Below are 23,382 nucleotides of genomic sequence, written 5' to 3'. Positions count from 1 at the left end.
GTTCGGATTTACACTGGAGCTGGAATGGAATCTCCTCGGCTTGCTCCAGACTAAATGGCAGCCTCTCAGCGTGCAATGCAACTAGTTTACGTGCTGCATCCAAGGCAGGATTTAGGGACTTACCGAGAAGAGCTGTAACGTCTGGTTTTAGGCAACTGACTCCCACAGTCACCAGGAAAAAGCCAAGTTTGCCTGCTGGCAATGGCAGACGCCCAGTACCGTAACCCAGAGCTCCAGTAACTGCTGCGAGCCACTGTGACCACCCCAATCCAGCACCCAGAAACAGCCTGAGCCACAGCTGGCTAGTTACAGCACGTGAAATTTGCTTTCTACCTTATGGTGCTGGGGGAGAGATCAAAGCCCAGGTCTCCCTCCAAGCTTGTCGCGGCCCTCAGGCCGCAGGGACAGAGCCGTGCGTCGCTCCCCTTTGAGGCTGGACTGCGGGATCCTTCCAGCTCACCCCAGAGGCGGGGTGGGAGGAAGGCAGCTTACTTCTGGCACCGCGGGGAGACAGCTCTGCCACCTCTGTCACTTGGCAGTGGCAGCAAGAAGCAGCGCAGCGCGTACCGAGGCACACAGACGGGGTTTTAGAGGCACGCGGAGAGCCGTGGCTGATGCCGGCCCGAGCAAGAGCCGTGCTGCTGCCCGGGGGAGCCCAGGGCCGCGGCAGCAGCCAGGAGCGCGCTGCTTCGCAGGGGAAGAAGCAGCGGAGCCCCGGCCAGGGCTGGGATCGCGCCCCGAGCTGGGCTGCCTCCCAGCATCTCATTTAGCCTAATCCCCAAACGCCACCAAACCCCCTTTCCTCCTCTCGCGCTGTGTCCGCGCAACGTCTGACAAAGACGCCCCAGCTCTTTATTTTTCCTCTCTCCGCCAAACTCCCCAGCGCAGCGAGACCTTCCCCATCTCCCTCCCGAGGGCTTCCCTCACGCCGGGCCGGGGCTGCAGCCCCCGTTCCCCTCCGGGGCCGGGCGGAGGGGACTGAAGGGCAAAAAAAACCAACCCTCCGGGAGCGGGAGGGAGGCAGGGGCGAAGCCGGAGGGCGGCGAGGCCGGCGGGGGGCGAGCTGCCCGGCGCTCCCCCGCCGCCTTCCCCCCGAGCCGCTGTCAGGTACGGCGAGGAGGGGTAGGGGCCCGGGGAGGAGATGGCTGGAGGCTTTCCAGCCCCGGCTCACGCAATGCAAACTCCGCACGCAACGGGGAGGCGACAGGCGGAGGAGGGGAAGCTCGGCAGCTCCCTCAAGCCGTCCCCCCCCCCCCCCCCCCCCGAGATGCAGGGAGACGGTGCCTCCTGACACAAGGGGGGCTGCTGCGAGCCTCCCGGCCGCTCTCCTCCGCCGTGGAAAAAAAAAAAAAAAAAAAAAAAAAGGCATCCGGCGGCTCAGCCGCTCGGCTTGGCGACGGACCAAGGGCGGCTGGCAAATAGCGGCGACCCCTCCGGCCAGGGGAAGGGCCATTTGTCAGCGGGGCCAACTGCGGCACGCCCGCACCGCAGCGCACCGCGGATGCCGGGGGATTTAAAGCCGCGGCTCCCCATGCCAGGAGCCCAGGCGAGGCTGCTCCGGCTCCGGCTCGGCGGGGCGGGCGGCTCCGCTCTCGCCCCCTGAGCCCCCCGCACCCCTCTGCCGTGGAGGCTGCGGCAGGTGGCTGCCGGCGGGGCGAGCTCCGAAGGGCGAAAGCGCCGGGAAGGTGACAGCGGCTCCATGGGGGGCAGGAGCCGGGGCTCCTGATGAGATTCCCGGAGCCCGGGACCTGAACGCCGCGCTCAGCAGCCGCCCGGCTCCTCTCCATCCTCCCCGAGGGCTCGGATGGAGGCTGCGTGCAACAGGTCAGTCCTGCCGCCTCCCTCCTCCTTCCCCGCGCCGCTTCGGGCAGGCTGCAGCACACGGGGGGAGCGCAGCCCGCGGTCACCCCCTGCCACCGAGGAGCGGGGCCGGGGGCAGGCTCGGCAGGAGGGGGCTCCGCGGCTCTCTAGCCCGGCGGAGCGCTGCCGAGCGCCGGGGTGAACCTGTCTGCGTGCGGCACACGCCGGCCGGCTGCGGGGAGCTCGTCCGGCCAGAGCATCCTCCCCTGCCTCAGCCGTCCGCCCCGCTGCAAACCTCCCCCGGCAGGAGGGAGAGAGCAGCGGCCCCGCCGCTTTTGATCCCTTATTGTTAATTATCCCCTTTTCTCGTTTCTTTTTGCACAGGACCCAGGCGGGCGCGTAGCGGGGACGCGCCGCCACCCCTGCGCCCGGCCGGCCGCCGGAGCGCCCCCGCGCCCTCGGGCTCCCTCTGACCTGTCCCCTTCCCTTGCAGCATGGCCCTGGAGAGGCTGGGGGAAGCCCTGCGCGGCCCCCCGGCCCCGCAGAGCTGCCTGCTGCTCCTCGTCTGCCTGCTGGCCGCCGTGCACCTGGGCAAGCTCCTCCTGCAGCGGCGGCGGCGGCGGCGGCAGGGCGAGCGCCGGGGGCCGCCGGGCCCCTTCCCCTGGCCGCTGATCGGCAACGCGGCGCAGCTGGGCAGCGCCCCGCACCTCTCCTTCGCCCGCCTGGCCGGCACCTACGGCGCCGTCTTCCAGCTGCGCCTGGGCCGCTGGCCCGTGGTGGTGCTGAACGGCGAGCGGGCCATCCGGCAGGCGCTCGTCCGCCAGGGGGCCGCCTTCGCCGGCCGGCCGGCCTTCCCCTCCTTCCAGCTGGTGTCGGGCGGGCTCAGCCTGGCCTTCGGCGGCTACTCGGAGCTGTGGAAGCTGCACCGGCGGGCGGCGCACGCCACGGTGCGGGCTTTCTCCACCGGCAGCCCCGCCACCCGCCGCCTGCTGGAGCGGCACCTGCTGGGCGAGGCGCGGGCGCTGGTGGCGCTGCTGGTGCGGGGCAGCGCCGGCGGCGCCTTCCTCGACCCGTCGCGGGTGCTGCTGGTGGCCGTGGCCAACGTGATGAGCGCCCTGTGCTTCGGCCGCCGCTACAGCCACGGCGACGGCGAGTTCCTGCGCCTGGTGGGGCGCAACGAGCAGTTCGGGCGCGCCGTGGGCGCCGGCAGCCTGGTGGACGCCCTGCCCTGGCTGCGCCGCTTCCCCAGCCCCGTGCGCGCCGCCTACCGCGCCTTCCGCGACCTCAACCGCGACTTCTACGCCTTCGTCCGCCGAAAGTTCCTCCAGCACCAGCGCAGCCTGCGGCCCGGGGCCGCCCCCCGCGACATGATGGACGCCTTCATCCGCCTGCAGCGGGAGCAGCCGCGCCTGCAGCTCGAGCACGTCCCCGCCACCGTCACCGACATCTTCGGCGCCAGCCAGGACACGCTCTCCACCGCCCTGCAGTGGCTCCTCATCTTCCTCATCAGGTGCGAGGCGGGCGGCGAGGGGAAAGGGGGAGGCTGGGGGGGTAACACGCTGCCCCCCCCCCCCCCCCCCCGGCGGGACGGGCGGCTTGAGAGGCGTCGGGAAGAAAATCGCGGCTGGGCAGGAATAGGAAAAGGTCTAAGAGAGCACACAGGAAACACGGGGTGAGGAAATCACACCTAAACGGTAGTAGAAAAGGGTCCAACAGAGTACACGGACTAAGAACAGGGTATTCATAAAACCCTTCTGAGCACCGTTAGCAGGGATTTTTCAAAGCACGCAGACCGCCGCGGGTGCGTAACACGCCTAGCGATAACAAACCCCGTGCCGGCTTCTAGGACACACACACAGCTGACAAACCAAGTCCTCGTTCTGCCAGAAAGCCCCGTATTTAAAAAAGTAGTGTTTGCTGTAGAACGAAACTTCAAAATTGGATCAGTACATTCAGCTTCGAAACATTTTAAGTTAATTTCACTCTTCATGTTAATGTCACATGTGATCGTTTCTCAACATGAAAATTGAGCAAACCTAAAATGACACCATTGCATGGAAAATTGTGATTTCACAAAGTTTTCCATCAAGATCTACATGAGCAAAGTTTAAAAATATTTCAGGAACAAGCTGCCTGATTTAGAGCAGGGATGAGGATCTGTGAAAAACGTTTACAGCACGGGTTTATTTAAAAAGCATTGTTGAAAAAGATGACTAAATCTTTTGAAAGTGTTATGTATGTACACATGCTTACTTTAAATGGCAGGTATCCCAAAGTGCAGGCCAAAATGCAAGAAGAAGTGGACCGGATTGTTGGGAGAGACCGCCTGCCGTGTGCTGAAGATCAGCCCCACTTGCCCTACATCATGGCTTTCTTGTACGAGTCCATGCGGTTCAGCAGCTTCGTGCCCGTTACCATCCCACACGCCACCACGACCAACACCTTCATAATGGGCTACCTCATTCCCAAGGACACCGTGGTATTTATTAATCAGTGGTCAGTGAATCACGACCCAGCAAAGTGGTCCAACCCAGAGGACTTTGACCCAACGAGATTTCTGGATGAGAACGGCTTCATCAACAAAGATCTCACTAGCAGCGTGATGATTTTCTCGCTGGGAAAGCGGCGGTGCATCGGAGAGGAGTTGTCCAAGATGCAGCTGTTTCTCTTTACCTCCATACTGGTGCATCAGTGCCATTTTACTGCTAATCCAAATGAGGATCCTAAAATGGACTTCACTTATGGGTTGACCATTAAACCGAAGCCATTTACTTTGAATGTTACACTTAGAGATAGTATGGATTTGCTTGATAAGGCTGTCCAGAGACTGCAAACAGAGAAAACAGCCAATGAAAGTCAGCTGTCTGCAAACACCTAAGCACCGAGCCTCGCATCTAAAGATACTCCCTCTCTCTTTTTAGAATTAAATAAGTTATAGTTTGTTTTGCTGATTTTTTTTTTTTTGGAAAATAGCCAACATTGCAAGGAACAAGAGCAGAAATGAAAACTTCACAAGACATAATTCAGTACTCTCTAACTCTAGGAGAGCCAGGGGAATGATTTAATATATTAAACGTTAACAAACATATGCAGTCTGAAAGCAAGACTCATTTCCTTGCATGTTCACAGAAGTTTCCATTGTAAAGCACATTTTATTTACTGACTGGTTGGATGGAGCACCTCTGGAAACTGGTGGTACAATCCTTTCCGTGTCTCCATATGCTGTGCCTTAACTCTAACTTTGCCTTCAGTGACTCCACATCCCAAAGTAAGATCTTGTACTAACAAAAAAAAACACAGAAACCAACCAGCCAAACATGCTCAGAATATTGTAGCCTCCCTCTGAATTCACTGTACTGGAAAGAGCCATAAGCATGTGGCAAGCCCTGTGTTGTGACTGCTGGGGATGTACATTAATGCCTCAATAATAAATGTTTAAATGAGTTTTGGTAAAATGCCAATGTAAAGTCTTGCCTTTAACATTCCAAAGTGTTTACATAAATGACTTAAAAAAAGTTGCTTATGAGCACAACATTTTAAAATACAATTCATATTTTATATGAGAATGAACAGAATGTCCTGATACAATAACTTTTCGTTAAGTTTTGAAAGGAAAGGTCAAGTTTGATATGTCACCAAATAGCAAACATGATATAATCCATATGCTGATATGTTCATTAGCAGGAAGAAAAGAGATACTTGAATTAGAAAGCTCCTGTAAAGGAAAAGCTGAACTTTTTGTTTCTCTTGCAAAGTATTAATGCCCTATCCCTGGGCACATAGGTAAGTCCATTTAAGATTCACATGTTCCAAGGTATGCAGAAGTGAGAATTTGGGGATTCTACATTGAAACACTCATGCCGCAAGCCTCAAGTAATGCCTACAGCAAATACAGGCCAGCTCACCACTCATTCTGTTAGGCTGAGTTTAATGGTGCATCCAAAAATTAACTACATACTTTTTCTTAGACTTTGTTCCAAGCAAATCATGCTAAAACTAACATTACACATCCTGATTACTGTACATGTTAACTGAAGAAAAAGGTACTTCTAACTTCTTTTTTTGGTGAGGTAAATGGTTAAAAACAAAAATCTAAATTACTATTTTAAAGTAAAACATACACGTGAAACTTTGTGGCCTTGAATCTCTGGTTAATGTTTGTGCACACAAGCAGCCTGCAATTCTCTGAAAGACAAGCCATCATACGTAAATGCCTGATTTTGAAAGGCGCTGGGCATTTCCTAGGAGATACAGATCACCGCATGACATCCATCAGAAATGGGAGTACCTCACAAACCAAGGTGTTTGTAGACCTAGAAAAACAAGGGCACGACGCTGCAAAGTGAGGTAGCCCTGTGAGACCCAAGCAAGTCAAGGGTTGCAGGGCCAGGTCTTCTCATAGATTGCCAGTCTTCATCACATTGGCAGCGGTGACAGTGCTCATATTGACGTAGGTAAGAGCTGGGTTGGTGGCACCATCCTCACTTTCTCAAGTAGAAACTTCACTGCTGCTGTTTTCATAGCCTGAACCAAGTCTAGCAGTACTGCTCCGTAGCCCCACACAGTAGTGCTGTAACCATTTCAGGTCTTCGATTTCATACGGCATCAATCCCCTTTTTTCAAAGCTTAAACACACACACGAACAACAAAACCCTTTCTTTGCCATGCAAAAAGAGTAACCTCAGGTGTTTTTCTGAATTTTGTACAAGTCTGTGATATCCCAGAACTTAGCCTATACCTGTGAAAAGCTTTATATGATACTCAACATTTTCATATCGAGATCTACATTAGATCAAATGCTAGCAAGACAGTTTTCTTCATACCTTTTTAAGTATCATTATTAAAAAAATATATAAAGGATATAACCTGCAACTGAATAGTTAGTCTAACTCAAGGATCACTCATTCATCGTATAGTAAAAAAGGCTTTTGCAATTTTGTACTGTTCCAAAAGCTTTACCTACACATTGGCTACTAATGCAGCTTCCATTCACACTGCTCATGCCTGTCAGGGGGGACACACGCTCTGTAGCTGCTGGTCAATTAGTGCCTTGTGTAATCTGTAAAGTTACTCTAATTTAGTAGCACCCATTTAGAATGTATGCAGTTGTTCAGTGTGCTAACTTCTATGGTCATTTTGAGATCGGTTGTGTTACCAAAATATTAAATAAAATTATTCTTATACTGCTTTGGCTTCGTTTGTGTGTGACTTCCTAACGTTAAGGATAAAATTAACGTAACGAAAGTATTCTTATTTTAGACCTTCACTGTTCATATACCTTTCACCCTCTTCCCATTTCTGGATGTTGAGGTTTTTCTGCCCGATCACCCCTTGCCACCTGCATTCACACGTCGTGCTATCAGCAGTCCCTGCTGCTCGCCTTGGCAGCGCTCTGAATTCTCTCGTGTCTTTGGCTTTCTTCTCATACCTGCCAATCTCTCCTCAGCCTGCTCGATCTGCATTTTCTACTTCCCTCTGGCATTTCAGCTGACTTCCACCTCCCCTGATTTCAAGCCCACAAACTGGTTTTCCCGTCTTTTTTTTTTTCCTCCTGCTTCTATATCTAGTGCTGGCATCTACGCATTCCTGACAGCGGGTCCCCACCACCACCCGTGGGACCAATTTGTGCCATTTTGGCCTCAGTTGTATAGTCAGGAGCACCAGGAAGGAAACCTCAGGGCCAAACATGCCTTACCGTGCCCCCACAGCACAACCTCCTACAAAGCCAAGGAACAACAACAAAAGCTGCGCAGGCTGAGGAGGGGCAGCTCCCTGCTGACATGGGATTTTTTTTCCCCAAAGTTTCTCCCTGAGGGGGCGGGATTCTGAGTACTGGATGAGCTGGTGAGATGAGAAGGAGCACAAGCTGAAGAGGACTTTCAAACGCCCCCTAGAAGTACCTAAGGACCCGTGGAGTAGATTCAGTGTCCAAAGGCACCCATGCAGTGCATACGTGGCTGGGGCTGACCAGCAGGGGACACAGCATAGAGAAAAGGTGTCCTCCCTGGGGCAAGGCCCTGGAGCAGCACTGTATGCTCGAGATGCTGCCACGCTGTCTCTCTTCCCATTAATTTCCAGGTATTTTTCTGCTTATCAGCCATCCACAGCTGAAGCCTGGACTCCTTCTTCAGTTCTGGCAGGCATATTTGTAAAGCAAAACCTGCTCCCTTAGCACCAACAGATGCAGTGCCAATGGCAGCCAGAAGTTGGCATGAAGAAGCCGTACTTGGAGAGATTCGTGGAGATCACTGCAAAGCTGTTTAACAGGGAACTGCACATTTCTGATTGCACATTGTAAGCCAGTACCAAGTGTTAGGGAAATAAAATAAAGACTAACAACGCAAATTAACTTAAACATTTGTGTGTTGTTTTTTTTTAAATATAATTCTCTATTTCCATTTTCCATGTGTTTCATTAGAACAACTGGTAGAAAACCCATCATTTTCAAATCCAGGCAAGGTCACGTCTAACAGCAGGTCACACACATCTCAGGAGTTTTCCTGTTTGCATTGTCACTGCCTCACTCACCAGCCTGTGACTGGATGTCATCATAGCAATACTAGACAAAAACACGTTGTTCTTTCTTCATGAAACACATCACGAAACGAATAGAGGTTAAGCAGCTGTATTCAAGACAAGTGTTTTCCCATTTCAATCTTCATGCTCAGGTTGCACTGGTTTCCATGGGCCAGCAAAGGCAAATGTCAACTCACATCTGCTTTGTGTGTGTGCACACTGAGTCCATCTCCCAGAACTTTATAAAAACCCTAAATTCAGATCAAGTGATTTAAAAAAAATAAAAAAAGGACCAGGAATCTCAGGAAGAATTCAGGACAGTCACGTTTCTTGGAAAACCAGCAGCTGTCAGGCCACCCTGCTACGTAACAAGGAGGGGAAGCAAGTAGGCTGCCCTAGCAGAGCTGAGGAGGAATACATTCGTGCTGCTCAAGTGCACCATTACATTCCTCATGAAACCAATACTTAAACTCATTGGCTTCAGCAGGAGACAGTTCAGGGCGGCTGAAATAAACAACAGTAATATAACAATAAGGAACAAAACTCACCAGAAACAACCACTGCTAGAAAGAGGAGAGGGGGATCAGTCCAGGATCTGGGGATCAGCTCTCGGTTCCAGCATAGCCATGGCACAATGCTGCTAAAAGCAAATTCACAACCACAAACTCCAACTAGTTTCACATCTGATCCAGGACGTTTTTGTGAGTGGCAGGTACTGGGTGTAGGTCTAACTGTAGGAAATGGGTTCAGATCACCCAGGCAGAGCAACCCAGGCAATTGGGAGGATACATTTTACCTGAGAAAAGTCGAGGACTTCGCCACGGGAAGAGAATAGTTAACATTTGTCTTCACTGCGTCTTTAGCTCAGCCAAGTTTCACATAGACCTCCCGTTCACCCACACAAAGAATTCGAGCTGGGATAACAGGGAAGGTGGACTTGGCTGTTTCATGGGTGAAGAAAAGGGCTGGATTCTCAATGGTGCCATTATTTCGGTATGCAGCACAACACAGATGCACTGACTCAGGTTTCAACAACTCTGCTGTTTACTGCTCCGCATTTTTGCGACTGACTTTTTTTTGTGTTCCAGTCACTTGTACTCAGACCAGGCCAACTCACTGAACTGCCAGGTGAAAACAAGCTTAGTGCTGAGCCCCAGAGCATTTAGGAAGACTGCAGTCAATGCTTTGATAGTCCTCCCTCGGGGCTTTTTGCCAGCTTTTCAGACAGCTCCAGTAACCAAAAAATTCCTTGTTAGTGTTGCCCTGTCCTGCAATACTTAGAACAAATCTGGCTCCCACTTGAAAGGGCTACGCTAGAGATAACTAAATCAAATGAGTCTATCAATACCCTCCACTCTTTATCCATGTTGAAAGGCTAAGGATACTCATTGGTCTGTGCAGTAAACTTGGAAAGCTCGGGATTCTGAGGCATTTCAACTGCAACCATGCAGAGTACACACAGGGGACTTATTAGAGGTGCATAAATCAACTGCAGAGATATATCAGTGGCTGAGGGCTAGCAGAGGAAAATACACTTCTAACGTGTAGGAAGACCCTCCAGCTAGGGAAGAAGAGAGCACAGGGCCTCTGACAGGGAAAGAGGCGGTGGGTTTTGCTCTGCTTGTACACACGGTGCGCCAGGGTTAGGATGGTAAGAGCTCCATGTGGTGTTAGAGAGGCTCACTCACATCGGCAGCAGGGAACATCAGAGAGCTCTGGACACACCAGGGATGTTTAAGCACTAACTCCTTGCTGCCTGTTAAATCAAGTAACAGATTTGGGATGTAGCATTTTCAGTGACAGATCACATTTTGTTGGCAAAGACAGTTGTACAAGCATAAAACATATTTCCCCCATCTCCCTTCTCCCAACCTGAGCTCTGATTACAGCACTTGTGCAGAAGCAGGCTTTCAATCCTACCATAGTAATAAATGGGATTAAATGTAACTGTTATCTGTTATTTCTAACACAGAAAACTTCCACTTTTTGAGTTAGTCTTTACTCATGCTAATTGAAGTGAAGATGTGGTGAGACACCCTCTTGTTCCCAGTAATAAAGAAACATTTAAGACAATTTTGACTTCACAAAGCAAGTATGATTTGCAATAATCTGCAGAACAATATAAAACTCCACGTTTCTTTTATGCTTTGTGTTCTGTGAAAAAACTTCCAACCTGCAGCTTGAAAATTTAATTCTACTGTACATCTTATTTTCAATTATACTTTCTTCTTTCGATAGAGAAAAATCATAAATCGCGAAGCTATTCATCCTTTGTGGCTCAGGAAATTTGAGTAGCTCAGTTCAGCTAGAAAAAAGTGCCACCTGAGATTAAACAGACTTCACAAAAATTACTCTTTCCAATGAAAAATGAGATTCATTCACGAATCTCATTGCAGCAAACCCCCTTTTCCTTCCCTTCATGGCTGCCAGGACACAGCATCATGCTGCAGCTTGCTCCGAGACAGAACTACGTTCATCTTTCTGGCAGAAGTGAGGAAGAACTGTACCTACGCCCCAGAACAATATGTCTGGAGGGGAAGCTTTCTGGGCAGCCCTTTCAAGCGGTACAGGAGCAGAAGGGAAGGGTTTTCCATCACCTTTCTCCAAACGTGTATTGTTTCTCTCAGGTACCTAACATCCTGCTGAGCTTGCATCAGCACGTGTGCCGTGGTGAGCACAGGGCAGATCCGCCAACGAGCTTTGGTCAGAAACATTGCAGAAAGTGTTTAATACTATTAAACAAGGAGGAATTCCCTGAAAGGAGAGAAAAATCAGTTTTAGACAAATACATAAATTAAGAAGGTTTCCCAGAGAATTACAAAGCAAATTCTCCAGTGATGTTAAACTGGGACTGAGATCTTATAGTAAAAAGTCTGAATCCTGCTGGCATTATGACTAAGATGCTTAACATCTGTGCACACAGAGCTGCAGCATGCTGACAGCATCACCCTCTGCTTTTTAAGTAAAAGGCACTAATTTCCTTGAAGCCATCAGCAGAGCCAGAATTCAAATCATTTGGCTGATGATGTAAAGTGTATGAACACTTCTTCAAACACCTTGTCTTCTGAGAGCAAGAAAGATTCCTTCCGTATATTCAGAAGTTAGAGAGGGAATAAAGACGGATATTTAGACCTGCTGTGTTTAGATGCAGACACATTAAGCTACAGGAACTCCTCAGCGGTGCAGAGAGATTAGAAGGAACAGTCCCTAGGGGCTGAGGAAATGAGCCACACTGATTTAATGAGACCGTGCTGTAGAGTCTCTCCAAATTTAGCTACCTGATGCCACAGCATCACAGACGGGTCGATACTGGAAGGGACCTCTGGCGGTCACCTGGTCCAACCCCTGCTCGAGCAGGGCCACCTAGAGCTGGTCGAGTCATTCTGCTTTCACCACAACGATATCCACCCGCTGGACTACAGCCTTTTTCCTTCCCCTCCCAGCTGTAAATATTACGTTCACCACCAGCTTGCTCTCCATTCTTCTTGAGGTCAAACCAGTACGGGCATCACCCTGGGAAACCCACTGCCCTCCCCAGAAAGGGCTTTTCCTCAGTGCTGCCCCGCTCCCAGGGGAGCAGAAGAGCCATCCTTCCCTCAGCTCCCTCTAGAAAGTACTCGCAGAGGCAGGAAGAGGGGGAGGCCATGCAAGGCAGCCATTATCGCCCACCTCCTGCTGTTTTAAGCAGGATTTTCTGTGATTTTGTGTGTTTGCTCCCTGCTTCAGTGCATGGTGGGGGGGATCTGCTGGCCCAGAACGATCGGTCACAGGGCTTCCTGCTGCCGATCTGAGCCAGCAAGCCACGCCTGCCCTCCTGAGATGTTTCTGCTTTCGGAGCTAATAAGAACCACGTGCACCCCTGGCTCTCCCTGAAGACCCCAGGCCACCACAGACAGAGCGCCGGGGGAAAATCTCCACTTGACTTCAGGAGCGGGGTGCTTGCCCACCTGCAGGAGCGGGTGGGTTTGGGATGCTTCGCAAGCAAGGGGGCACCCCTAAACCAACAGGACCATAATCAGTGGGCACAACCCACCGGGGAAACGCAGCCCCCACCACCTTCCAAAGGTTTTGGTCCTTGTAGAGGTCTGGAGGGCACCGCCGCATCTCCCATACTGGAAGCTTGCAGATTAAGACACAAGCAATAAGCAGCGCCCTGCCTGCCCACTGATTTTCAGCACAGAAGTCAGGGTTTACTTTAGTGGTGGTGCATTAAAGAACCTAAGCCATCTCCCCACTATTTTAAGAAGAAACTCCTTGCAAAGTACTGCCATCTGTTTTCCTGTGTTCCCAAATATCCCCACAGTAATGGTAAATGCATGGCATTTCTTTAGGCAAACTTTGTAGGCAGGATTAAAGAGAGTAAAAGACAAGTGTCTGCAAATATGGTGTTCTATAAATCCCTAATGTGACCATTACGTTTTCCCACATATTCATTTACCACAAACTGAAAATTAAATTTTATATGTAAAACACATATCACAATTTATGTCTATCCAAATCTTGACAGGGGAAACAGAACAACACTTCAAAAATAACTAGAATGCCTTTTTTCTCTGCCTTTTTGTTTTCAGTATTATTTTTTTTTCTTTGCTCTCTCCTCCTTGAAACCTTAACTCCCAAGTCATTTTGAATTCGTTCTTACAAAAGCTCTCAAGCACAACAAAACAGCAAATCAAAGAGAATCGCCACATCCCCAAGATGGTGCAAAAACCACACCACCCTCTTTCAATTCTGCACTTGCTGTTGTCAGGTTTAGCCATACAGCCCCAGGAGCCGCTATCAGAGAGTTTCTTTGCCAGTAGCTTGCAAGGCATGATGAGGCCACTAATTTTATCCAGGAACAAACTAAAATGTGGGGTTGACCTTCACACTTAACTAAAGCTCTATTCAAAGCTCAAAGACTTTGGTGAATATCTGCACATTTCCAGGACTCTCCCAGACATGCAAAAGGCTGTCCAGGAGACAAAAGGAGCTTGGTCTCTGCCTCCATGACCCCTAGACTTATTACTACTCCTCTTGTTTTTAATGAAACATTGAAGGTCCACATTGCTGTCAGCTGTTTGCAGCTTGTTTTTTTGTTTGTTTGTTTTTTGCTTGTTTTCTTGTTTAGCTGGTAATACAGTTAATAAGAAGCAGGAACAGCCCCCATCCTGCTTCAGAAGCACATCTTGGAAATTAGACAGCTCTGCTAAAGACACCACGGATCAAGATTATGAGATGCATATGAAGAGTCATAAGACAAACTGCTCTTAATATGCCATAAAAGCACTGTTTATCCATGTGCACGCACTGAAGCATCTGATGTTGCACTTCCCCATTTACAGGGAAAGCCAGCTCCGCGCAGGGAGACCACACACTGTGTCACATTTAGCACCTGCTAGGAAAGCTTCAGCATGACTTTAATTATCTCCGAGCTTGGTAAATCCCTTTCTGCCTCCTTGCTGGAGGGGTTTACACCAATTACCGTGATATATCATGTAAATCATACAAACCTGTAGAAAGCTGCAGTTTGCATCCCAGTTAGCAAATTCCTCTCTTTTTCACTTTCTGGTTGCAGCACTGGCCGTGACAGAACATAAGACACAACTGCACAGATTGAGTAGTTCTTAGAATTTCACCCCCGTATTGCAGTCCATACTTGTTACCAGTTGCTCGCACTATCTATAGAGCTATCCTGCATTGACAGAGAAACCACGTGAGAGCAAACGGGAGATATGAGAGCAGTGACGCCAGGCTTCCCACCCTTTCAGCATTTTTTTATTAAAGAACACATTTCTAGAAAAAGCTTGGAATGTTAACTTGTTGTCTATGCCTACAGCCACATTACCTACATCTAAATATGCTCAGAAACATCAGGTTTCTCACCCAAAACCAAATGACTTCACTCATCTCAGGGTACCATCTGCTCAACCTCGAAACAGAAGAGCCAAGCGTAGCACCAGCACAACGACGCAGCCATGCCCCTGGCCAAAGCTCTTGCTGGGGATGGCTGTAACCACTAACCCTACGTGCACGTTTTGAGCTGTGGACCTCACAGCGAGCCTGCCCTTTCCTTAGGGAAACAGCCGCGTGTTAAGGAGATGCTCCTAGGAAAGTTCTTTGGCAACCTGGCTTTCAGCTCCAGGGAAACACTCATGTCCCCGGACAAGCTTTTCATCTTTGGGCCTGAGTGCCAAAAACGAAGGAGCTAAGAAATAAGTAAATGGAAAATTAAAATCCCACGGCACTTCATTGTGGAAGCAACAAAAGGTGGCACTCCTGGAACAACAGCTGTGCCCCAGGCACCTCAGCCACTGCTGCCCGACACCGCTGAGACCCATCGGCTCCCTGCCGTCCGGGTGGGAGGGCAGCTGGGGACCGCCGGGGGACAAGGAAGAAATCCTGGCATGCATCCGGGTTTCTCTTTTCTTTCCTTCTTTGATGTCTGCGCTGCTGTCTCTAAGACGGCTAATGAAAGCTCCAACAACTGAAACAACACACGGGGCTTACTCAAAGCAGCCCTTTGTCAGAGGGAGCCCTGCAGCTGGCAGCTCAGTGGCCACCCAGCACCGGTTTCTGCCCCACATCCCCGTGTGGTTATCAGTGTATCGAGACTGACCTGCAGGCTGACAGCTGGCCTCTGGTTATAGGAAGAGTTGCCAGCATTTCTGTTTTTATTTAACTGGCAGACGTGCCTCTTTGCATATCAATACCAGGAAGGTGTTAAAGCCACTTTCATGAGGAAAAAACAATGGATTAATACAAAAAAAAATGTTTCAAAGTTAACAGTATTTAATCCTTCAGTATGATTTTCCTAAGTTCTTTGCTGAGTTGTCACTCTGGTAACATTGCAGTGGAAACATACTGTTTTCTTTCCTATGCCACATAATTTATTGCATTCCCCCATCCTTCAAGTTTGCAGTCAGTTTAGAAGGTACGGCTTTTGTAACGTGCAAAACCCACGCTTTCACTGGCTAGCTTTATCGCAGGGCATTAATACGCTGTCACTTTGCATCCTTTCTGGACAGCGACAGAAACCCAGACGACGATTCCAGTTCAGTTTATGACACCCTACTCACTATCACATCTGAGAACAGTCCACTTAAAAATCAGCTGGCAAGTGCCTGCTGAACCTCAGGACACCTGGATCCCTCTCCCCCTTCCACCAGGATCAGATTTAGAGACTGGTTTGATGGCTTTGTTGTTTCAATTTTTAAACCTCGAGAGAGAAGGGAAGAACACGAAGGATAAGGAATGGAGAGCAGTTTGCACGGGCTGAGTGTCAACTATGGAAGAAACATCTTAAAAGGCTTATGCAATATTTCTCGAAGTAAAAGAGCAAAGGTAAACAATGTGTCTAAAAAGATTGTTTCAAAGGCTCACAGCACATAAAAGTTGTCATGAAGCACTTTGGATAAAGCAATATTCAGAAGGCTAGCGTTTCACATCGGAAGTTTTCAAATACATTCTGCAAAGTTTAGCAAAGATTTCTGTTTCTGCATGTCTCTCTAAGGCTCTGTGATGCCAGCAATACCAAGAACTGCTCAGCCTGCTCCGAATATAAAAGGCACATCTTTTTGAAATCTGACTATGACAACTGGAAAAAAAGAAACTTGGTCAACTGGGCTGCTTTGTACCCAAGCTTCCACACCAGCTGTATTTTATCATAATTATGTTGGTTGAAATACCACCTGACTGGAAAGTTTCACAGGTCTCCAGTGAAAGAATTATTTATTGTTTTATTTTTAGCATTTAGGAAATACAGATGCTGAGTGGAGCCTTCGACAAAACCTAAGTCAAAGGAAGGCAACCTCAGCAGGCTTTGGATCACATCTTCTAACGAAGCACACAACCTCCCATTACACAGGAGGTGTTTGGGCAGACTGAAGACAGAAGAAAAAAGACTGTAGGACACAGGGGTGGCTTTTGCTTCTCCCCAGTACTTTCTGCCTGCAGGCAATGATGCTCCAACTGGAAGACCCCATCCTTCCAACTAGGCATCAAGATGGAAGACCCAGGAGGTAAAAGCATGTTTAAGATATTAAGTCTTGCTATTTAGAAATACAGTCATGTATTGCTGTTAACTTCCATATCTCAAAGGATGAGATCTTTCTGAAAAGCAACAATTGAAATCTTTTCCTGTCCTACGATTTCTCCTTTATTTTCCTGCTAAGACTACCAGTTAAAACACTCTAGCTTAAAAAGTGACAAATTCTAATTAATCAGCACTGCTACACAAGACAGGTAAGTTACACTAATAAAGAAATTGGATTAAGCAAATGAAATTGTTTCAAAAGACACAATCAAAGGCAACTCCAGAAAGAAAGTCATCCATGTTCAGCATTGAAAATTCATTGCCAAAACCCTTGGGAACTGAAGTTCTGAAGAAGTAAACATCTCTTCCAAGGACTTGATTTTGATGGTCACCTTCCCTTCTGGCCACAGGTTCCCAACTCGCAGGTCAACTCGCCTGGCTGCTGGGCCAAAAGAGCACTCAGCCATCCCTGCAGCACTGGCTCTAAAGCTCGCTGGTTTAAGATTTGTTTTTGACTTCTCCTTACCTGGAGTACCACTGAAAACACCGCCTGTTTTGGCAAGAAAACTAGAGGAGATTCAGTGTCATATTGGTGAGCAGACCAACAATTCAAGTCTTACCAGGAGCCGTTCACGTCTATTTACCTCCTGCTGGGCAGGAGGTGCAGACTGCCTTCTGATTGAGGAAACCATGGCAGTAAATCCCAAAAGAGAACAGCATCAAGCTCAGAGGACACCCACATAAGTTCCTGCCTCATGTCTTCCCTCAGCCTCTCGCTACTCATCTACATGCCTGGGGAGGAAGATGAGGAGGGAGACAGAAAGGTGATGGCTTCACACGCTAGCTGCACCGGGTGCTGAGAGGAGCAGGGGAAGGAGGCAGTCCCTGGCACTAGGAAGCATTTGGCCCCGGCTTCTGCACTCCAGGGATTGTTTAGCTTCTTCTTATTTTCTCTTCCCCTCCCACAGCTGAGACTTAACTATTCAGAGACTCTTATTCTAGCAGTTGACTACTGAAGAAGAAGATTCTAGAAGACAGCTTCAAGTCCATAGGTTAGTCTTGGGTCATCCTTTCTGCTCTGTATCTGTTGCACTCACTCTCAGTTTATTGATCAGTGAGTGAGGAAACTTGAAGAAACCAAAGGAAATGAAAGATGCCACAGGTAGGTGGCAAGCCTCCTTCAGCATCTCCCTGCACCCCCTAATCCTTGCTTCCAAAATGCACCCCCAAAGTACAAACAAAACCCCACCTCTGGCTGCATAAGGCTCCCTCTCCCTCCCTCCCCTTCAGCGGCAGATTCCCTAGAAGCAGGTATGATGTTTTGGAGATGCCGATTACAACCGTCCTGCTAAGAGGCAATATTGATTTCTAGAGGTAGTTTGGTTTCTACTGACTCAGTGAACCCTCCAGAATTCACAAGCTCCCAGTTCCAAAGCAAGAACAACTAGTACGTTACTTTACAGCATCCTTCACCTTTTTTCTTTTTAATATGCTTGCCCCAAGTCAGGGGATTCCAACAGGAACAGGTGGCTCTGGTCATGATGAGCCTGCAGTCCCAAGCAGGGCTATCACACAGCATTTCCTCTGCAGTTTACAAGGAACATACTGTATTCAACAGATGTTTTTCCTGTCTTCCCTCTCAGAGGGAAGCCCAATTAAGTGCTGAGCTGTGGCAGCTCCCTTTCACAAGGTAGTTTTAACTCAGGTCTTGGAATTAGGTTTCTGCCTGCACAACCTTTCTTAAATTTTCAGTTCACATATTACAGATTTCAAAATGTTCAAAGTAATCATGTTGCTTACCATAGCTACAAAATGAAACAATTCGTATCTATTATAATTCCCCTATTCCCTATTAAACTTACAGGTACACATATCTACACAAATATTTTATATGCATATGTATACAAACACAGAAACTGTGGTCTCCATTCAATTTCTACACGTGTAATTATGACTCGACATTCAAAATAAGAGAGGATGAAGTCCCGAAGCCACAGCATTCGTGTCAAAGTAAATCCAGTGCAACCCACAGAAAACAGGGTGTTGCAGTGCAGATGAATGCAATCATCTGGTTTGCCTTAATCTGATATCATTGTAGATACGTGAAACATTCACTTCTGCTTCATATAAATAACAAAACCTCCTTCATTCAAATTCTTTATCTACTATAAGTTTAAAAATCACTTTTAAGTAACCCCTGAACAGTTTAAGAAAAACACAACAAAGCTTAGCTTGCATGTAAGGCTGCAAATTAATGAAGGAGATGCCAGCTGCTGGCCACCAGTGTTAAATCCTCCTGCAGACACTCAGGCCATGGAGCTGGGCTCACTCTGGCCACAGTACTTCATGCAGGCCAGTCAGCAAGGGCTTTAACTAGGTGTTCTGAAGAGATGGAGAGGAAAGCCAACAAAACATTGGTGGTTAAAATGTATCCCACAGAAACGTGCTACAACAGTGTTCACAAGCTAAACTACTAGGAGTGACTTCGGAACTCCTGTCGCCAGTTTCTTCACAGGAACAAGCTCTTCCCACATGACAGAAGCTCATAGGTAACACATTTGAAATGCTTCTTTTTTACCTTGTATCTCTCTACACTTACTCAAGTTACAGAACATGATCGAAAGCATTTTTTGGAGTACGTGAAGAAATGGAAAAAACATTTTCATTTCACTTGTGACTGCCACATGCACAAGCCCTGAGGGGACAGAAGGGGCTGGGGCAGGCCCTCAGAAGAAGGCTCTGGGGCTTCCTCACAAGTCTGGCCACAAGCCCCAGGGATAGCAAAGCCCTGCATGGAGAGTCTCGTATTTAGCTAATTACAGGCTTAAAACTTAATATGCCTCCTTGTTAGGACTTGCCAAATCCTTTCCACGCTTGGTTAACTTTCTTACGGGCAGCTTCCAGATTTTCTCCTCTAACTGAACCCTGGCAGGTGCCAGGAGCAAACACACAACCTTGTGAAATACCAACCACTACAAAACCCATCAGGTGCACTGAAGGCTCTCAAATAAAAACAACAGGATAAAACCACTCAGCAAGGCATTTACTCACCCCCTTCTTCACCTCCAGCAGCCAGAGGCTCAGCCTGTCTTCCAGCAGACTCCTGCAGCAGCACTGCTCCTGAACGACCAACATGCTTCCCCCAAAGGTAAGCAGCAGCCAGGCCCACCATCCTAACGCATTTCTAGAGCTCTCAGAGAAGTTTCGGCTCAATCACATGCACCCAGCCGCTGATCCTCCGCTAGAAGGGCCCACCTGAGCCCCAGCTGCAGGCACTCAGGGCCTGCCCTGCCCAGCGCTCAGCCAGGTGGGCCCATCCCTGCCCCAGGTGTGGGGGCTGATGGCCCAGAGCTGTGGGGAGACCCGGCTCAGCCCCGCCTGCCACCCTCTGCCCACAGCTCACCGGCTGGGGCTGCTTCCCACAGCAGTGCTCACAAATGTGCTCCTGTGGCTGAAAGAGCTTCATCCACGGATGTACGTGGGCTTTCTGAAAATTCAAAACCAAGCTGGAATTGCAGCATAAGCACTTCCCAAGTTCTCATTTTCCCTTTCAGCACTTCAGCTGATGATGCAAAGAACGAGAGGCCTAGAAAGTGAAGCTTATTCTGCTGCTTACTGCTGCGAATGTTCTCCAACTGGCTAACACTTGGCTGAGTAGCCTACCAGTGACTGAACAAACACAGGACAGCGCTGGGAGTAGCGCAGATGGTCCATTCAAGCCCTGCAATGGTCCCACTGTGGAGAAATGAGCCCGACATGTTTTTCTTCGAACCATCCACGGTCTAATGGTTTCACAGATTCACAGATTTTTCTAGGTTGGAAGAGACCTCAAGATCATCGAGTCCAACCTCCGACCTAACACCAAGTACTCCACTAAACCATATCCCTAAGCTCTACATCTAAACGTCTTTTAAAGACCTCCAGGGATGGTGACTCCACCACCTCCCTGGGCAGCCCGTTCCAATACTTAATAACCCTTTCGGTAAAGAAGTACTTCCTAACATCCAACCTAAAACTCCCCTGCCGCAACTTTAGCCCATTCCCCCTCGTCCTGTCACCAGGCACGTGGGAGAATAGACCAACCCCCACCTCTCTACAGCCTCCTTTCAGGTAACTGTAGAGAGCGATGAGGTCGCCCCTGAGCCTCCTCTTCTCCAGGCTGAACAAGCCCAGCTCCCTCAGCCACTCCTCGTAAGACTTGTTCTCCAGACCCCTCACCAGCTTGGTCGCCCTTCTCTGGACTCGCTCGAGCACGTCCATGTCCTTCCTGTAGCGAGGGGCCCAAAACTGAACACAGTACTCGAGGTGCGGCCTCACCAGAGCCGAGTACAGGGGCACAATCACTTCCCTCGACCTGCTGGCCACACTGCTTCTTATACAGGCCAGGATGCTGTTGGCCTTCTTGGCCACCTGGGCACACTGCTGGCTCATATTCAGCCGACTATCCACCAATACTCCCAGGTCCTTCTCGGCCAGGCAGCTTTCCAGCCACTCATCTCCCAGCAACTCCCAGGAGCTCCCAGCAACTCCCAGGTGTTTTTATATGAATTCCTTGCCACACTTCAAAAATGTTGCTGTATAAGCATTCTGCTTTTTAAAAATTTATTTTGAAAAATATTTATTTCATTACTGCTTTAACACTTCATACATGATTTTATAGCAGACTGTACAAGCTGACCTAGCATTCTGAAAACTACCAATCCTTAACCCAGAGCCACAGTCAGGAGCTCTACAAAGGACTTTCCATTCCTTCAGAAACAATCCTCTTCCAATATTAGAACAGACAAGAACATTTCTATCACCCAGGGACTGAAATTTCATCAGTCATGTTGATTTCCTTTATCCATGAACTAGAAACCTTAACATAATTTGGTAGGTTAAAACATACATCTATATTCATGCCCATAACCCTACAACGTTTAGTTTACAATACTCCCAGCCAATATTGTGTAACTGTTTGTTGTTGTTGCTATTTTTAATTTTGTCATGTAGGCAATTCAAATCAGCTCAAAATTAATCACAACAAACAAGACAAATGAAGAGTGGATAGATGGTGTTTGCGTGCGTGTAACTTGAGCAAGTAGCTTGCCCCCATCATGGGTCAGTAGCACAACCAAGCACAGGGCTCAGATTGTTCATATGCAAGTTCACATTGGACATTGCCTCTACAGATGCTTCTAGAATGACCAGCTGTTTATTTTAATGAAATGGAGTAAAATATTTCCTCGAAAAATACTGATGTTTCACATTTGTAGTTCTAGTGCTTCATTTACCAGTGTCACACACGCATGGGTTACACAAACACAGACAGGGCCAGAAAAGCTTACTTCCTTTTGTACTGTCAAGACAGTTCAATTTATTTCTTCTCCAAGGAACATGGGAGAATCTGTAAGAAGGAAAAGTGCTGGAAAATGAGAATATAACCTTACATACATTGTTAGTCCCAAGTTTGCACTGGATGAATGCTGCAATACAATTTTAACTGTCACATTACTGCAGGATTTTCTCTTTTGGAATAGTTGTAATACATCCATCATGACTACTGTGCCCACTGAAAGAGAACACCACAGAACCATGTTCCAAAGCCTCCAGTAAAAATCTAGAAAATCCATGGACCTTGCTGGACTCCACAGAACCTCCCTAGAGCCCAGCACAGGGAAGGTGTTCAGGTAGTGATGGCTGAAGAAAGATATGCAGGCTCCAGATAAACAGGTACGTTCAGGTTGACATGGCTGGATCTCTGGGTAGCCACTTCTTCACTGTTTTATTATTATTTTTAATTCAGGTTGTCACTACTATAACAACAGAGTTCTGTTTTGTTTATTTAACTGGACAAAGGAATTGACACTTTCCTTTCTAAATTGTCATCTACTCACCATTGGACAGTTGGACGGTTTCCTAATTCATTCCAGAAGTCAGTGTATTGATATTACTGCATAAAACTATGTAAATCACCATGAGACTCTGAAAAAGGAAAGAGTAATTTAAACAAAGTTGTGAGAGAGTGTATCCTTGTAACTGTTTCCTCAATGAACCAGTGGCCAATTGCTAAAAATAATAATAATAATAAATTAACTTAGTCTGTGTTTACCTATTGTTGCACAGGGGCAATCCCAAAGGGATCAGAATCCACTGACAGAGTCCTTAGCTTCACCACATGAAAAGAAACACCTTAATTATTCAGGAAGACAGAACGAGTAATTTTAACTGTAGGAAGCACATGAATGCGACTACTGGATCAAGGCTCCCTGAACTTACCTTCTGCAAACACGCACAAAGACTAACTTCCCCAGGGAATGTACCAAAGTGAACCGGTTTGTACCAAACAAGAGATGCCATAGCAGAAGAACTAAAGGAGGTAGCGGGCATAGCTGCCAGGACATGGAGGCTTCAGACAGCCGGTGGCACCACCCATAGGGCTTAAAGGCCTGCAGGGGTTCATATGGTTAACTCGTAGCTCCTCCAAGGAGACAAAACTACGGAAGTGAACATCTGCTTGTGGATATTTTAAACAAAAAATAAAACATATGGCCCTCTGGAACTACGGTTGCTGTTTCTCTAACTGATATGTCACAGAGAACAGATAGCCTAGGCCTAGAATGACGTGGAAAAGTTTTATTCCAAGGAGCAATTAGAGAACAATCCAGGGAACTTTAAAACCTTTTTTTTTTTTTTTTTAAAGCTTCACCTTTAAAAGCTCTCAGATTAGCACAACAGATAACACAGAAGATGAGAACGCTCACATACAGTACCCAGAAACTATAAAAAGCACAAAACACCTTAACTGTATAAAACAGCAGTTTCTTACCTCTGTGAGCAACATTTCTGCAAACGATGAAAGATACCTTAGGACAAATAATTAAAACCAGCCTTTTGATTCACAGATGATATTTTGTGATTCTACACGTAGACCAGTAATGAGTAAAAAATTAAAACAGAATGCGCTTAGTTCAGGAAGCTGCCTAGAAAGACCAGTGATCTATTTTATAAAATCAGAACTTTCATTAAAAAACGTAAGGATATGGAATAAAACCACAGGTGCAATAAATAAA

General features: G+C 48.1%; 1 protein-coding gene and 1 long non-coding RNA gene across 3 annotated transcripts; both read left to right on the top strand.

Moving 5' to 3' along the window:
• The first annotated feature begins 1,269 nt into the window (after positions 1–1,269).
• CYP1B1 (cytochrome P450 family 1 subfamily B member 1) lies at positions 1,270–6,985 on the top strand. Of its 2 annotated transcripts, none has more exons than XM_080584757.1 (3): positions 1,270–1,824; positions 2,294–3,310; positions 4,066–6,985. In XM_080584757.1, the coding sequence occupies exons 1-3, from the start codon at positions 1,805–1,807 to the stop codon at positions 4,676–4,678; spliced, it is 1,650 nt and encodes a 549-aa protein (XP_080440883.1). In that variant the 5' UTR covers positions 1,270–1,804; the 3' UTR covers positions 4,679–6,985. The 2 variants fall into 2 exon arrangements, with proteins under 2 accessions (XP_080440883.1, XP_080440884.1); XM_080584758.1 differs by having other exon boundaries at positions 2,185–3,310.
• Positions 6,986–10,080: 3,095 nt separating this feature from the next.
• On the top strand, positions 10,081–21,462 carry LOC308191872. Its single transcript, XR_013948320.1, has 4 exons — positions 10,081–18,879; positions 19,400–19,478; positions 19,885–20,118; positions 20,864–21,462. It is a non-coding gene; the product is annotated as an uncharacterized lncRNA (long non-coding RNA).
• Positions 21,463–23,382: the final 1,920 nt, after the last annotated feature.

The sequence above is a fragment of the Anser brachyrhynchus genome (genome assembly GCF_964034855.1).
Source record: "Anser brachyrhynchus genome assembly, chromosome: 3".
Taxonomy (NCBI): Eukaryota; Metazoa; Chordata; class Aves; order Anseriformes; family Anatidae; genus Anser; species Anser brachyrhynchus.
This window is presented reverse-complemented; position numbering and strand designations above follow the sequence as displayed.

What these genes read in the sequence shown, in the direction of transcription:
- CYP1B1 (XM_080584757.1), top strand. Translation starts at nt 1,805, where the DNA reads ATGGAGGCTGCGTGCAACAG. An exon ending in ATGGAGGCTGCGTGCAACAG is followed by an intron (nt 1,825 to 2,293) that starts GTCAGTCCTGCC and finishes CTTCCCTTGCAG; the next exon opens with CATGGCCCTGGAGAGGCTGG. An exon ending in CTCCTCATCTTCCTCATCAG is followed by an intron (nt 3,311 to 4,065) that starts GTGCGAGGCGGG and finishes TTTAAATGGCAG; the next exon opens with GTATCCCAAAGTGCAGGCCA.